Below are 14076 nucleotides of genomic sequence, written 5' to 3'. Positions count from 1 at the left end.
GGGGGGGTGGTAGGGGGTAGGTTTTGCTGTTGTCCAAAGCGGAAGAAAGGAAAATTATAATGCTGTTAAAAAGTATAACATTTTGCATTCATTTGGCTGCCTGCAAGGCGTGTGATGGTGGGTGGCACGCCCCCACGCCCACACGCCCACACACCCCGAGGCGTGGGAGTAGGGTGGCAAAAAGTTGTTTAATGCAATGATTAATTATGCAACTTTTTAATCGAATTGTTTCATTCCGCCTGCGGACTTCTCTCTGAAAAATTACGCTCCTCCTACTTGTTGCCCCCTATTCTGCATATGTGTAGGCGTGGCAGTGCGGAAGATAAATGCATAAAATTAATTGAAAACTGAAGGAGAAATCAGTGAGCATCGGGAGCCAAACAGAGTTCCAGAAACTATGGAAAACAAACCACATTCATATATGTGTACATACATTTCTAGGAGAATATATGAGCGTGAGATGAAGGAGTTCGAAAACATTGGATTGTTGGATGACACGGATTGACTTTGATTGCATGAGCATCAACACGCGGTGAGAGTCTGAAGAGAATATTAAGTTATGAAGTATGAAGAATGCCAATAATTGTATATTAAATGTACTCTGGCATAACGTTCGCTCTTTGAAAAAATTCGGGAAAAGAGATGGCAGAAGGTAGCTTGCAGGGAAACTTATTCTGAATAAATCTCTGAAAATTGAGCATACACATTAATTAATCTGAAATAATTATCGTTCATTGTCGATGATTGGCGTTTTATTTGGTGGCAAATGAATGTTGCTCGAAATCGAAGTACAACATGATAAGCGCCTTTTTTTTGGGCTCTTTCTGTCATGGTAATTATCAATGCATATTTGTGAAATTTATCATGGCCAGCATTCTTATCGCTCGCTGTTATCGCGATCGCCTCTGGCATACTTTCGACTGTGTGCATGTGCATGTAGATAGCGCACCTTTGTTTTTTGCGATTTTGTTTGTAATTTTTTCACCTGTTTGATTTTGATTTTATTTTGTTTGCTTTTGTTGAGAGGCCTCTTTTTTTTCTAGAGTTCTTCCTCTCCCCGCCACGCTGCGCGAAGCCACGCCACGACTTTTTCTATGCCCACTCTCGCTGTTACGTGTCGAAAGTACGAAAATTAGTTAAACATTAAACGAATTTTGTGGAGAGCGAACTGTAAGCAAGATACTGAGTCAGATACCTGCCCATACACGAATACACAGAGACACACAGATACAGATGCAGCCGAAAGCAGAGTGCGTTTTAAGCCGGCTTACACCTCTCGCAGTTCCCCCAACTCCCTCCTCGCTTACGCTCTCACATGCCGACGGATGGCAGCTCAACTCTTTTCGCTCTTCCCCCCGCCACTTGCTCTTTCACACACCTGCTCTGCTGTGCTCTCTCCACTGCTGCAGCTGCTCTCTCTCTCTCTCTCTCTCAGCACACTCGCTCCCGAGTACTGTCTAAACGAAGCAGACGCTGCTTTGCACCGAAAATTAATATCATTTGAATATGCACGAGCCTCTGTAAGTGCGTCTTTGAGTGCGTAAAAGAGCAATGAATCGCTTAAATATACCCAAAGCTATGGTCAAGATACACAAAAATGATTCTTTAAATCTTTTGGACCAGGGGGTAAACGGACAAGTGTGTTTGGGTTCTCTGGCTGCTTGGTGCTTACCCGCAGAACAATGTGAATGTGGTGCCTCGTTTGGACAGTGCTTAAAGCTGAAGCTCTGCCCGTCGCTTTGTCGCTTCCGTCGCGACGGTGCTCTGCTGCTGTCTACCGGCCTGTCGCTTTGCTGCCGTGTGTGGCGCTCGTTTGTTATGATTTCGCAGTCGCGTTTTTAGTTGTTCGGCGATCGGCCGCAGAAAATATATTCTTGTTGTTTTTTTTGTTCGTCCCCCTCCCAGCTCCAACATCGTTTCGGGCCAAGTGCGTTACCAAATAATAAAATTCGAAGCAAATTAAGTCGCGATAAGATAAAGATTCAGAAATATTCTTGGAGGGCAGTTTGCCTCTATAAATTGTGAATTACTAAACCGATCAAGGATTCCATTTGCCTCGACGGTGCAGTTTGAAAGCCACTGTGCCAGGCACTTTGATACTTTTTTTGTGTATGTTTTTTTTATGTGTTGTGGCGTAATCCGTGTGTGTTTTTGCAATCCGAACGGTGCAAATAAGGCGTGGCTTGATAAACCATAAAAGCCAAAAAATTCTCACTTTTGCCAAAGCACGTACCACACCAAAGGCACTCGAAAAAACAAAAAAACCAAACAAAAAAAAACGACAGCAATTCAACAACGGTTTATGCGCCAAAAAGGGGCAAATCAAGGCGTGGTGCGAGTACTTGCAGTTGCAGCCATAACGGAATGCTCGCGTAACCAAAGCCAACGGGAATGTACAAAATACAAAATGCCAAAGGCAGGAGGCGGTAGGCAGTAGGCAGGAGGCAGTAGACAGGAATGCAGGAGGCACATGCAAACCTCGTAAAAAATCACTCGACAAAAGTTGAGAAAACTATTTTCGAAAAAGCAACAAACAAACAAAAAACGAGAGTGCAATCAAGTATGATAACGGTGAATAAACAGTGTGGCCAGGATACACAGGACACCAAAGTGTGAACAAATTTCCATAAAAGTGGAAGAGACGAAATGTGATGCTATTGCTGATAAATTAAATAAAACACTCATAAATATGCAGTACATTAGGAGAGATCTAAAAATGAAATATAAACAAAATAGAGGCCAAAACTTGATTGAAATATGACCAAAGCCAGACACTAACAGCCACTTGTTTGCATTGTTTATTCCCTATTATTGCAATGATTTTTAGATCGCATTTTATCAAAAAACAATCTTCTTGGGCTTTGCTCTGACGCACGATTTTTATTATCGAGAGTGCAGAACAAAGGCAGCCACAAATTATAATATCCGCGTGAATGATAAACAGTTGAGGTGAACTCTTTATTTTTGTCTGTAGTTTTACCTTTTTTTGGTTTCTGTTCGCCTACCCCCCTTCCCCCTTCCCCCTTCCACAACCACTTTCTGTGCTTTTCTGTTATTGTTATTCCGAATGAAAATGCAGCGTCAACGGCGGCTGCTCATTTCCCAAGCCAGGCACGTCGCCAGCAGCAGCTAAAATAACAACAACAGCAATAACAATGCAAGGGGAAGGCTGGATGGCTGGATGGCTGGCTGAAAAACAAAACAAAAAACGAAGCAATAAATATACAAATAAACAAATTTGTTAAATGAAATAGTTGTAAAAATGCACGGGCATTTCCAGTGCCGCCTGCTGTTGAATGGAAAGCATGAATAATTTTGTTTGTTTTCGTCGTGGCTAAGATACAAAAAATGCGACTACATACAGCAGATGGAGAGAATGTAGAACTTTCGCTAGAGCGCAGCAGCAGCAGCAGCAGCAGCAGCAGCAGCAGCAGCAGCAGCAACGATTCAACTTGAAATGCGCATTAAGTTGCATTTCATTTGGGTCTGCAACTGAAAAGAGCTGAAATGACAGTTCCATATTCAAATTTATGCATTTGGCCAGGTGGGTGGACATTGAGGGGCCATTTGCATACTGCACCAATGCTGCTGTTGCTGCTGCTGTCTCCACAGTTGTTCCAGCTTTGGTGTATGACCAACAGAAATTTTTGTTTGCCAGAAAAGAGAGCTGCCTCCGACCGACCGATCCAACGATCCAACGATCCAACGATCGATCGATGAAAGTGAAATGCCAGTGTCAGTGTAACCAAATGACACACTAATCAAAGACGTAACTAACAACAACAGCCGCAGCAAAATGGTTGTCTCAACACTGAGCATTACGTTGGAGAACAACGGCAACAACGTGGTGGATGTGCCACACGCGGCTGGAGTGCCTGTGGTAGAGAATACGCCCCAGAAGTTTTCGGTTCTGTGCGGCAGCAACAGTCAGCACATTAACAATAACTCCAACAACAATAACTACAATAATTTCACCAACAACACGAACAAATCTCAACAATCTCAACAACAGCAGGAGAAGGAAAATGCTAAACTCAACAACAACAGCAGCCAATATTTCGATATGAATGGCAATGGAACGGAAATGGAAATTGAAATGGGAGTGGGTGTGGGGGTGGGGGTGCTGGTTGGTGTAGAACTGGATGCCATCCAAGGATCACCTTCACCATCGATCGCCTCCACATCGATGGCCACGCCCCAGCGTAGCGCCTCCGCCCTGCGTCGCGGCAATCAAATCCAACGATCCTCGACACGTTTGCGGCAACAACAGGCAAGTGGCTCGGGGTTTATCGACAGCTGCCTTTATCTACATACATGTAGATACATACACATGTATCTTGAGTGTATGCTAACTAAAGCAAAAAAACAACTGCAAAACACCAACACGAAAACCAGTTGACAAGTAGGCTAACTGGCTGCCGCTGAGTGAATTCTCGCCTAGGCGTTAAAGCAATAAAAAATTAAAACGAAAAATACCATACAAAAATTACACAAACCAGAAACCAGTCAGAACGATGCCTTAGATAACGAGCACTCAGTTTCTATATTTCTATTCGAATCCACAGTGTGATGAGAGGATCTCACTAGGATAGAACTAGTGCTAAAGAGAGGGAACTTAATCAGACAGGGAGAGAAAGCGCATTCTCTTTCTACAGGCATCTACAGGCATTTGGTTCACTTACTTTGTTATCTCCACAGGGTACACTTAGCTGACAGTTCTCTTATGTTCTTAAGGAGCAAATATATTAACCACAAGCTAAAGGACATTCGTGAGAATGCGCAAAACAAATTCTTTGAATTTTGAAATGGTGCAAACATTTCCAATACAAAAGGAGGACGAGCCACAGGCTCCGAGGCAGATAAAAAGACTTAATCAAGAAATCAAGATAGGAATAATGAATTGTTTAAGCACCGCTCACTCCTAAACGAGTGATTTATTGTACTGATAAATATATGTTTTTATCGGATTGAAGGTGCACTGGCAGACACTTTATCCATATGGGGAGATCGACAGAGAGTCGGACAGCAAGTGCACGTCTTGGCTGAGTAGACCCTTTGGACATGTTGTGGGTAGAGGGTATCAGCGTTAATATATTTTTAATTTTATTGTACGCGCAATTTCAATATTTATTTGTGCCGGCCGTCGTTGTTGTTTCTACCTTCGACGATGATGATGATGACGATGATGTCATGGCTTTGCCGCCAACGGTTTTTGTTGCTTTTTAAGGCATTCCTCCATTTGTTAGTGGTGTGTTTTTCCTTAACAATTACTAAAGTTTCTGGTGTTACGGGTTGCTGTTGCTGTCAGATGATTGATGGCCGGCCCGAGCTAAGGTAAGAAGCTTTTGTAGGCTTCATTTGATCTATGAATAGCAAAAGGTACGGACGGTGCCAAGTGTTTCCACGTTTTCGATTTGTGTGGGAGTTTTAGCTCGGGTTTTTTGTTGTTGTTCCACAAATACACTCGATGACTTTAGCTCCACCAAAGATTCTCATTCTTACGAGAGTGCGAGTAGCTCTGGCTCTCAAGTCTTAAAAGTTATTCCTTCATTTATTCCCTGTGCTTTTATTGGCTCAAACCCACAGTCAAATGTAACATGTTTAGTAGCTCTTCCATTCCGGACTGTGAAAGGATGTCATTGGATGATAAAACTACTTTCACTGATGTCCCCAACTTAACTGGCATTCAAAATATCAAAAGCACTTTGTTCGATGATACGACAAGTACTCCCGTTTATGGCTTAAGGGGGTAGAGTAGCGATTTCATGCCAAACTTTGATTTCATTTTGCAGTTTTAGAGGTACTCCACTTAATGGGCGTCCTCTCGTTGTCCCACTGACAATTTTGCTTGAAACTAATTCCCCTTTTCCATGAAGATGAATATAGTTTAAGAAGTGTGAAAACAGAGCCATGAAATTAACACAGATAGGCGCCAGCGGGGCAGCTCTTCGAATTAAAACAGCTGATCCACTGAGTGACATAGAAAACATTCAAACTTGTTTCTTTGAGCCTTTTGTGTTGTGCGTCCTCCAGTGCTATCTGCGAGTGTATCTTCTGATATCTTTTGCTCTCTGTCTCTTTCTCGTGTCTCTGTCATCTGTTTTCATTCAACCTCCAATGCCACTGCTCTCCAATCTTAGTTTCGGTTCACATGGTTAGCGCTGGCTACGGGTGCCTGTTACAGGTGAAGATGGTGTTGGTGCTGCTGCATGGGGGAGGTTTATATGAGGCTGACCCTCACCTCCCTGCTATGGGGTCAAGGGAGGAGCGGTTGCTTTGGTCGAGGGGGTATGTGGGGGTGTGGGGGTGTCGGTACAGCATTTATCAGAGGTGCTTGAAATTTTCTGCTGATTCTCTAGCTGTGTGTTGGGTTGTTTGGAATTTTTGCTCTTCGCTTTTCTTGCTCTACGGGTTCCGTTCCGTTCCGCTCCCCTTCGAATTATTATGCAAGCTTAGCAGAATTTTTATTATTTCTTAGTTGCCGTTTTTTTATTGTTGTTTTTTTGTTGCTGTTCCTCTTTCTCTTTGTGTGGGCTCTTCCGCCTTTTGGAATTCCGAGCGTTGTTGTTCTGTTGTTATTCAATTCCGTTGTGTTTTTCTTTCTTTTTCTTTCTTGTCTTTTTGTTGCTGTTGTTGTTCTATGGTGATTTTGTACTCTTCAAGAGGGTATTGCGTATTGCTAGATGCCATTTGCACATCGAAAGATGTGGAAAGTGGAACTTCCCATGTTTCCCATTTCACAATTGGTTTACTGATTAAGGGAAGGCCCACACAAGCTTGACAAGTGCGTAACATATTTGGGGGCAATTCTTTGGATTTACTCTATTGTACGCACTCGCACTCGCACTCGCATGCATAAGCTGTGGCATCAATACCCACCGACAGCCTGCCACACTGTGCTGTCGGAACAGGTGAAAAGCAGAGACGGGAAGGGGGCACTTGAGGTGCTTCCGCAATAATTACATTCGCCACCCCAGCCACACCCACAGGCTGCACTATATGCAACTCATCCAACCACCCAACCACCCAACCACCCATCCACCCTTTTGTTAACCGCTTTGCGCTCATTAACGCATCGTCGAGGCCTGCCCTGCAGGGGACTGTCCTCGATGGGATTTTCTGCGGTATGCAACGGGCCACACCCACCGACCGCAAGAAACACAAGCCACCCACTCGCCCACCCACCAGCTAAAGACCCTTTCGGGGCCACTGATACCCAGCAATTGCAGTTGCCGCAGGGCAGGGCTGGAGGAGTATCTGCATAATTTATCGGTTAAAAGAAGCCCCAAGACAGACAGCCACATGGGCACTTCCTTTTCCCTTTTTGCAGACAAATCAAAGCAGAGGATGGGCAGTTGGGTACTGGGTACTACAGGGTATGCGGATGGGCGACCACCGATCGATGTTGACCTTCTTTGTGGCATTGGATTCTGTGTGGCATGTCCGCTCAGGTGCCATCGCTGCTTCAGCTGCTAATTAAATTAGCGCGATTGTCGCGAGTGCGGATTAAGTGCGCCACTTAAGAGTCAACGCCCAGTGGTAGAGCCACAACCAGAGCACAGAGCCACGTACTCCATTCTAATATTTATCCTCCCTCCCCCCATCTTCAACAGGAGCAACTGCGCCGAAGACGCGAGGAGGAGGAGCGCATTGCGCAGCAGAATGAGTTCCTGCGGAACAGCCTGCGTGGCTCACGCAAGCTGAAGGCGCTCCAGGACTCGGCCACACCTGGCAAGGCCATGGCCATGGCCCAGCAGCAGCCGGCTCCGGCGGGACTAGCCGCCATGCCCGCCGGTGTGGAGAATGAGGCGTATCTGCCGGATGATGATCAGGCGCAGCCACAGCCACAGCCCCAGCCCCAGCCCCAGCCAGAGCATATCGATGGTGGGTACTCAATCTCAATGCTCTCCACTGGTCAGAGACTGACTTTGACTCTCTTGTTTCCAGGCTACGGCGAGCTGATCGCGGCACTAACCCGCCTCCAGAGCCAGCTGAGCAAGAGCGGCCTCAGCACGCTGGCCGGGCGGGTGTCGGCCGCCCACAACGTCCTGGCCAGCGCCAGTGTGGCCCACGTGCTGGCCGCCCGCACCGCCGTCCTGCAGCGTCGACGACCCCGCGTCGGCGGCCCACTGCACCACAACGCCCTCGGCCTGCAGAAGGACATCGTGGAGCTGCTCACGCAGTCGAACACCGCGGCGGCCATTGAGCTGGGCAACCTGCTCACCAGCCACGAGATGGAGGGCCTGCTGCTGGCCCACGATCGCATCGCCAATCACACGGACGGCACGCCCTCGCCCACCCCGACGCCCACGCCTGGCGGTGGCCTGGGATCGATGAGCGGTGCCAGCAGTCCGGTGACGGGGCCAAAGAGAGCGATGGGCGGCGTCGTGGTGCCGCCACCAGTGGTGCCGCCAACGTTGGCGCAGCGCGGAGCAATGCCGCTGCCGCGTGGCGAGTCTCCGCCGCCTCCCCCGCTGCCCATGCCGATGCCCATGACCATGCCGATGAGCGCCTGCTTTGGGACACTCAACGACCAGAACGACAACATCCGAATAATCCAGATCGAGAAGTCGACAGAGCCGCTGGGCGCCACCGTGCGCAACGAGGGCGAAGCGGTGGTCATTGGGCGAATCGTGCGCGGCGGAGCCGCCGAAAAGTCCGGCCTGCTGCACGAGGGCGACGAGATCCTGGAGGTGAACGGCCAGGAGCTGCGCGGCAAGACGGTGAACGAGGTGTGCGCCCTGCTCGGTGCGATGCAGGGCACCCTGACGTTCCTCATCGTGCCGGCGGGCAGTCCACCATCGGGGGGCCTTGGAGGCCTCGGCCTGCCTGGCAGTCTGGCCGGCAGCGGCGGACTCGGCTCGGGGCTGGGAGCGCACCGGGACACGGCCGTGCTGCATGTGCGGGCGCACTTCGATTACGATCCGGAGGACGATCTGTACATTCCGTGCCGGGAGCTGGGCATCAGCTTCCAGAAGGGCGATGTGCTGCACGTGATCAGCCGCGAGGATCCCAATTGGTGGCAGGCGTACCGCGAGGGCGAGGAGGACCAGACGCTGGCCGGCCTCATTCCTAGTCAGTCGTTCCAGCACCAGCGCGAGACGATGAAGCTGGCCATTGCCGAGGAGGCGGGCCTGGCCCGCTCCCGTGGCAAGGATGGGGCCAGCAGCAAGGGTGCCACGCTGCTCTGTGCGCGCAAGGGTCGCAAAAAGAAGAAGAAGGCCAGCTCCGAGGCAGGGTAAGCAGCGTCACAAGCCAGTAGCCACAGGCTAGAGAATCCCTAACTGATCTCTGATCCCTCTTGCAGCTATCCCTTGTACGCCACGACGGCGCCGGATGAGACCGACCCCGAGGAGATACTCACCTACGAGGAGGTGGCCCTCTACTACCCGCGGGCCACCCACAAGCGGCCCATCGTCCTCATCGGACCGCCCAACATCGGACGCCACGAGCTGCGCCAGCGCCTGATGGCGGACTCGGAGCGCTTCTCCGCTGCAGTGCCACGTAAGTGGAGTCCTCTCTTGCCGCTCTCTCTCTCTCTCTCTCTCTCTCTATGTCTCTCGCTGTCTCTCTGTTTTTAACGATCTTTCTCGCTTGTGTTCAGTGTTCTATCTGCTCGAGGAGCGCCTCAAGGAGGCCAAGAAAAAGACCAAGGCCAAGGGTAAAGCACAGCCGCTGCCACTGAATCCCAGAGCAATCGCTAGCTATGCCCAGGCTTCTGGTGTTCCTCCATCATCCCTACACCACACTCAGTCTCTTTGCTAACCGCTCAACTGTCTCCTGTTTTTGTCATCCTGCAGATACATCACGTGCGCGGAGGGAGGGCGAGGTGCCCGGCGTCGACTATCACTTCATCACGCGCCAGGCCTTCGAGGCGGACATCCTGGCCCGACGCTTCGTCGAGCACGGAGAGTACGAGAAGGCCTACTACGGTGAGTCGAACATTGCCTCGAGGCCATAACACGGAACGGAAAGTAATCCATTCGAACCCACAGGCACATCTCTGGAGGCCATACGAACGGTGGTGGCCAGCGGCAAGATCTGCGTGCTGAATCTGCATCCACAGAGCCTGAAGCTGCTGCGAGCCTCCGACCTCAAGCCCTATGTGGTGCTGGTGGCGCCCCCCAGCCTCGACAAGCTGCGGCAAAAGAAGCTGCGCAATGGGGAACCATTCAAGGTGAGTCCTCCCATCGGTATTCCATCTGAATTGTGTGCCCATCCCCGCAATCACTCACTCATTTTGCAGGAGGAAGAGCTCAAAGACATCATTGCCACGGCCAGGGACATGGAGGCACGTTGGGGCCATCTCTTCGACATGATCATCATCAACAATGACACGGAGCGTGCCTACCACCAGCTGCTGGCCGAGATCAATTCGCTGGAGCGCGAGCCGCAGTGGGTGCCTGCCCAGTGGGTGCACAACAATCGGGACGAGTCATAAGGATCCACTGGCATCAGAGACCAGAGTACCACAGACCTCCAACAGCAGCCAATCTCCCTCCCCAACCATCCCCCAAACTGCAACTGCAACTCCGGCTCCTGCTCCTCCCTCAGTCTTTGTAAATACAACAAAATTTCCATCGAGGCCATCCCATAGCCAGAGCCCAGGGTCCCTATATCTCTGTATTGTATATCCGCCCGACCTATCCATAAATATTTATATTAATTGTTTGCGAATGTCCCCATATCCCCAATGTCTTGTTTTTTTTTTATTTATAGTTTTACTCATTGAACTGGCTTGAACGCACTTCAATGCCCATTTGATTGTACTTCCAGTCCACCTACCGTGTACTTATGTTAACGAAATTGTTGTTCGATTAACCATTATTGATCCATATGCAAATATTTTTTTTTTACACTAACTTATATACAATACATAATATATAATACATTTTAAACATACATATATCATATGCATGTATTTATTACTATTTTTTTGTTGTTGTTTAAGCTAAGCGTCGAGCACTTCCTTCAGTTCTGAAGGGCAAATCGAAAATGTAAATTAGCAAATTACGACCGACTTACTAAGCCCGGAGGGGAGTAAAGCCTTGCCCAGAACAGGATCCAATAAATTGTGTAATAATACTAAATACCATACAAACGACAACAAACAAAACAAAGCCAATCGAATCCAAATCCAAAATGTTAACAGAGCCAGAACAATCCGTAAAATCCGTAAGGCAGTAGCTGTCTGGCGGGTGGCAAAAGAAGCAAAAAACAAAACGTGATGAAGGGAGGGTTGGTGGTTGGAGGGTGGAGGGTGGAGGAGTGTGGAAGAGTGTGTAGAGAATCAGATGCATAATTGCAATTACGTAATCTATTTACTTTATACAGTTACAGATAAAGATAAAGATAACGATAACGATAAAGATACCGATATACATGCTATAAATAACTTAAAGACGAAGATCGAAGCATACTTAAACCATTTAACTCTTAACGAAAGTAGCAAAATAAAAGCTTTGAAACGAGAGAAAGAGAGACAACAAAATCAGTACGTCATTGCCAAAAAAAGGGGGAGAAAAAAAGAGAGAAAGAGTAGCGGATAATGGATTAATGGATGGTGGACGATGATAGATCGAGTTGGGCGAAGAATCACTTAGAGGAAAAAATAAATTGTTTAGAACAAATGCAAAATAAAAACCAAAACATGTAAACGAATGAAAACGAATGAAAAGCGATGGGGATGTAATCGATTGTGGTGACGGATTGTGGAGAGTACGGGGGGTAGGGGTAAAGCTGCATTAGGATGGAAAATGCATTAGGCTAAGCATCAAACGAAAATACAAAAGTAAATGTTGTTGTAATTAATTATCGTAAACTACGGAAAAACAAAAACGTCTAGAGAACAAAGAAACGAAAGAGTAAGAGTTGGTTTCCCACAGCCAAAGCACTAATGAGACCGGAATAGTTGCAGGTTTTAGCATGAATACATATTTTGATGAAATATACTATATAGAAATATATACACGTATACACAATGACACTGCTAGTACGAGTATGTGCAGGGTGCAACATCTGGAGGCGGCAACATGAATTTTATATTGATCGAAGGTAGAACGGGGGCAAGAGCTACGTGTATATGTATGTCTGTATGTATGTAACACAATGTTAAACACTTGAAAAATTCTACGAGCGAAACAGAAATCTATATATACATATACATATATATATATATATATATTATACATAAATATACATATAATTAAATTGGAGATATATTTTTTTTTTTGTAGTCAACAAACGTATAAACAATGTGTGTGCAGTAAATCTGTTTAAGTTTTTATCTATACGCATTCCAAATGAAACTAAATGAAATAAAACAAATAAAATAAATACGAAACATGAGAAAAACAAAGTAAATCAAACGAGTAAAACAAAAACAAAACAAAAAACACTAATAAATACAAATGCAAAAATTAAGTACGTTGTATGTGTGTATATGTGTGGCGTAGCAAAAATAAACCAAATATGAAACAAAATTAGCATTAGTACATGCAAGAGAGAAAGCGAGGATAGAAATTGCTTAAGCAGATTGCAGAACAGAGAACAGCCACGGTTTGACAGCCACTGTATGAGAAAAAATTAGAAAAACCATTTATAAGTAACCCAAAACACAAGTGCAAGCGCAAGCCCTAGCGCTAGCGCGAGAAAGCCATCAAGTCAGAAGAAATAATAATATTAATACGAATAATAAAATAATGACAAGCAAACGAGTCTTAACCGCGTGCGTTTCCATGCATTTGAATTTCGGTTAAGTGGGCGGCCTATCGATAAGTTGGCGCTGCTCGTATTTGCGTCGATCGCTGCTCCAATTTGCCGATACTCTTTCCAGGAGATCGATAGACAAATTATAACGTTCACTTTAGCTTTTACAATGATAAGCAGAGCTTTCTTTATTAATACAGTTAGAAACAGGAGAAATCAGAAGAAAATATGTGAGAAGGGTTTTTTGGGTGTCCATATCTTGGCAGGGTCAATCGCTGGAAGGTGATCGTGTGCTCGTTTTCCTGTGTAGCATTGGGTTGGATATCTATTACCAGCCGCCGCCGCCATGCTTGCCGCCTCCCTGGCCACCACCAGTGCCACCGTGCTTTCCACCACCTCCACCGCTCTTTTGCCAGCCTCCCTGGCCGCCACCGCCGCCTCCTTGCTGCCAGCCTCCTTGGCCCCTGCCGCCGCCTCCTTGCTGCCAGCCTCCTTGGCCACCACCGCCGCCTCCTTGCTGCCAGCCTCCTTGGCCGCCGCCACCGCTCTTCTGCCAACCTCCTTGACCGCCACCCCCGCCTCCGGCGGAGACAAAGGCGAAGAGGAGTCCGCACAGGAACACAACGAGTAGGGCGTAGCGCATGATGAACTGATTAAAGGAACTCTGTGTCGTGTTGCTGCTGGAAGCTTGCCTCCACTGAAACTGATGCTCCATTCTGGCCCAGAACAGAGCTTATATAGCATTCACCATGGCCCGCAATCGGACCGAGTCATGCTGCTGCACCCGGAACCAGGTTCAGCATAAGCATCCAAAGCCCTCGGCCATGGATCTTGAGATGGCGGCTGCATTGGCACAGCCACTGCCTAGTGCAGCAGATGGGCGACACTGGCCACTTGTAAACTGTTGAGCCACTGCCTCTTCATTAATTATGTGCCGCAAACGCCCTCGGCCTGCCACTAGCAGTAGCTGTCCGTACCTCTGTCATTTATCATATAAATATTTACAAAGCTCTTGATACCCTCTAGAACGTGGTAATTGTGGTTTGGATTAGTGCGAATAGGTGAACGGTAGAGAACCCACATGCAAGAATTAATTATTTCTTCATACATACATAAAAACAAACGAAGTCATTCTTTGTTTTCTACCTGCAGTGCAAGCAGTTCTGTCAACGTCTGAGAAGACGAGTAGCTTTTTATGTGGTTAAGCATGCAAAATGGCTAAAATACTGTAACCAATCTGTGAAAAAAGCCAGAACTAGCCATAAAATAGCTGACACGGCAGCAGAGGCAGCACTGTCCTCCTGACCATCGAAGCGTTGCAGTGCGTTGGGGAAAAAAGAACAAGAAAAGTTCTGCGGAATAACTGTA

General features: G+C 47.2%; 2 protein-coding genes across 11 annotated transcripts in view; one reads left to right on the top strand and one right to left on the bottom strand.

Moving 5' to 3' along the window:
• The window catches only part of LOC117590548, a 57406-nt gene extending 46719 nt beyond the window's left edge, over nucleotides 1-10687 (top strand). For 7 of the 10 annotated variants that reach the window (XM_034283278.1, XM_034283277.1, XM_034283280.1 and 4 more), the window contains 6 exons: nucleotides 7614-7884; nucleotides 7948-9238; nucleotides 9308-9504; nucleotides 9801-9932; nucleotides 9996-10177; nucleotides 10247-10687. In XM_034283278.1, coding sequence (XP_034139169.1) covers nucleotides 7614-7884; nucleotides 7948-9238; nucleotides 9308-9504; nucleotides 9801-9932; nucleotides 9996-10177; nucleotides 10247-10441 — 2268 coding nt within the window. In that variant the 3' untranslated portion in view covers nucleotides 10442-10687. Of the gene's footprint in view, nucleotides 1-1820; nucleotides 1928-3658; nucleotides 4271-7613; nucleotides 7885-7947; nucleotides 9239-9307; nucleotides 9505-9604; nucleotides 9662-9800; nucleotides 9933-9995; nucleotides 10178-10246 lie in introns of those variants that run through there. The other 3 variants (XM_034283286.1, XM_034283287.1, XM_034283285.1) reach the window with 2 other exon arrangements.
• Nucleotides 10688-12864: 2177 nt separating this feature from the next.
• Nucleotides 12865-13438, bottom strand: LOC117590551 (heterogeneous nuclear ribonucleoprotein A1-like). The gene has a single exon (XM_034283293.1). It carries the CDS (start codon nucleotides 13421-13423, stop codon nucleotides 13037-13039), a length of 387 nt encoding a protein of 128 aa, XP_034139184.1. The 5' UTR covers nucleotides 13424-13438; the 3' UTR covers nucleotides 12865-13036.
• Nucleotides 13439-14076: the final 638 nt, after the last annotated feature.

Source organism: Drosophila guanche, unplaced genomic scaffold (genome assembly GCF_900245975.1).
Source record: "Drosophila guanche unplaced genomic scaffold, DGUA_6, whole genome shotgun sequence".
Taxonomy (NCBI): domain Eukaryota; kingdom Metazoa; phylum Arthropoda; class Insecta; order Diptera; family Drosophilidae; genus Drosophila; species Drosophila guanche.
The sequence above is the reverse complement of the archived record's forward strand: the minus strand, read 5'-3'. Positions and strand labels throughout refer to the sequence as shown.

What these genes read in the sequence shown, in the direction of transcription:
- LOC117590551 (XM_034283293.1), bottom strand. Translation starts at nt 13,423, where the DNA reads ATGGAGCATCAGTTTCAGTGGAGGCAAGCTTCCAGCAGCAACACGACA.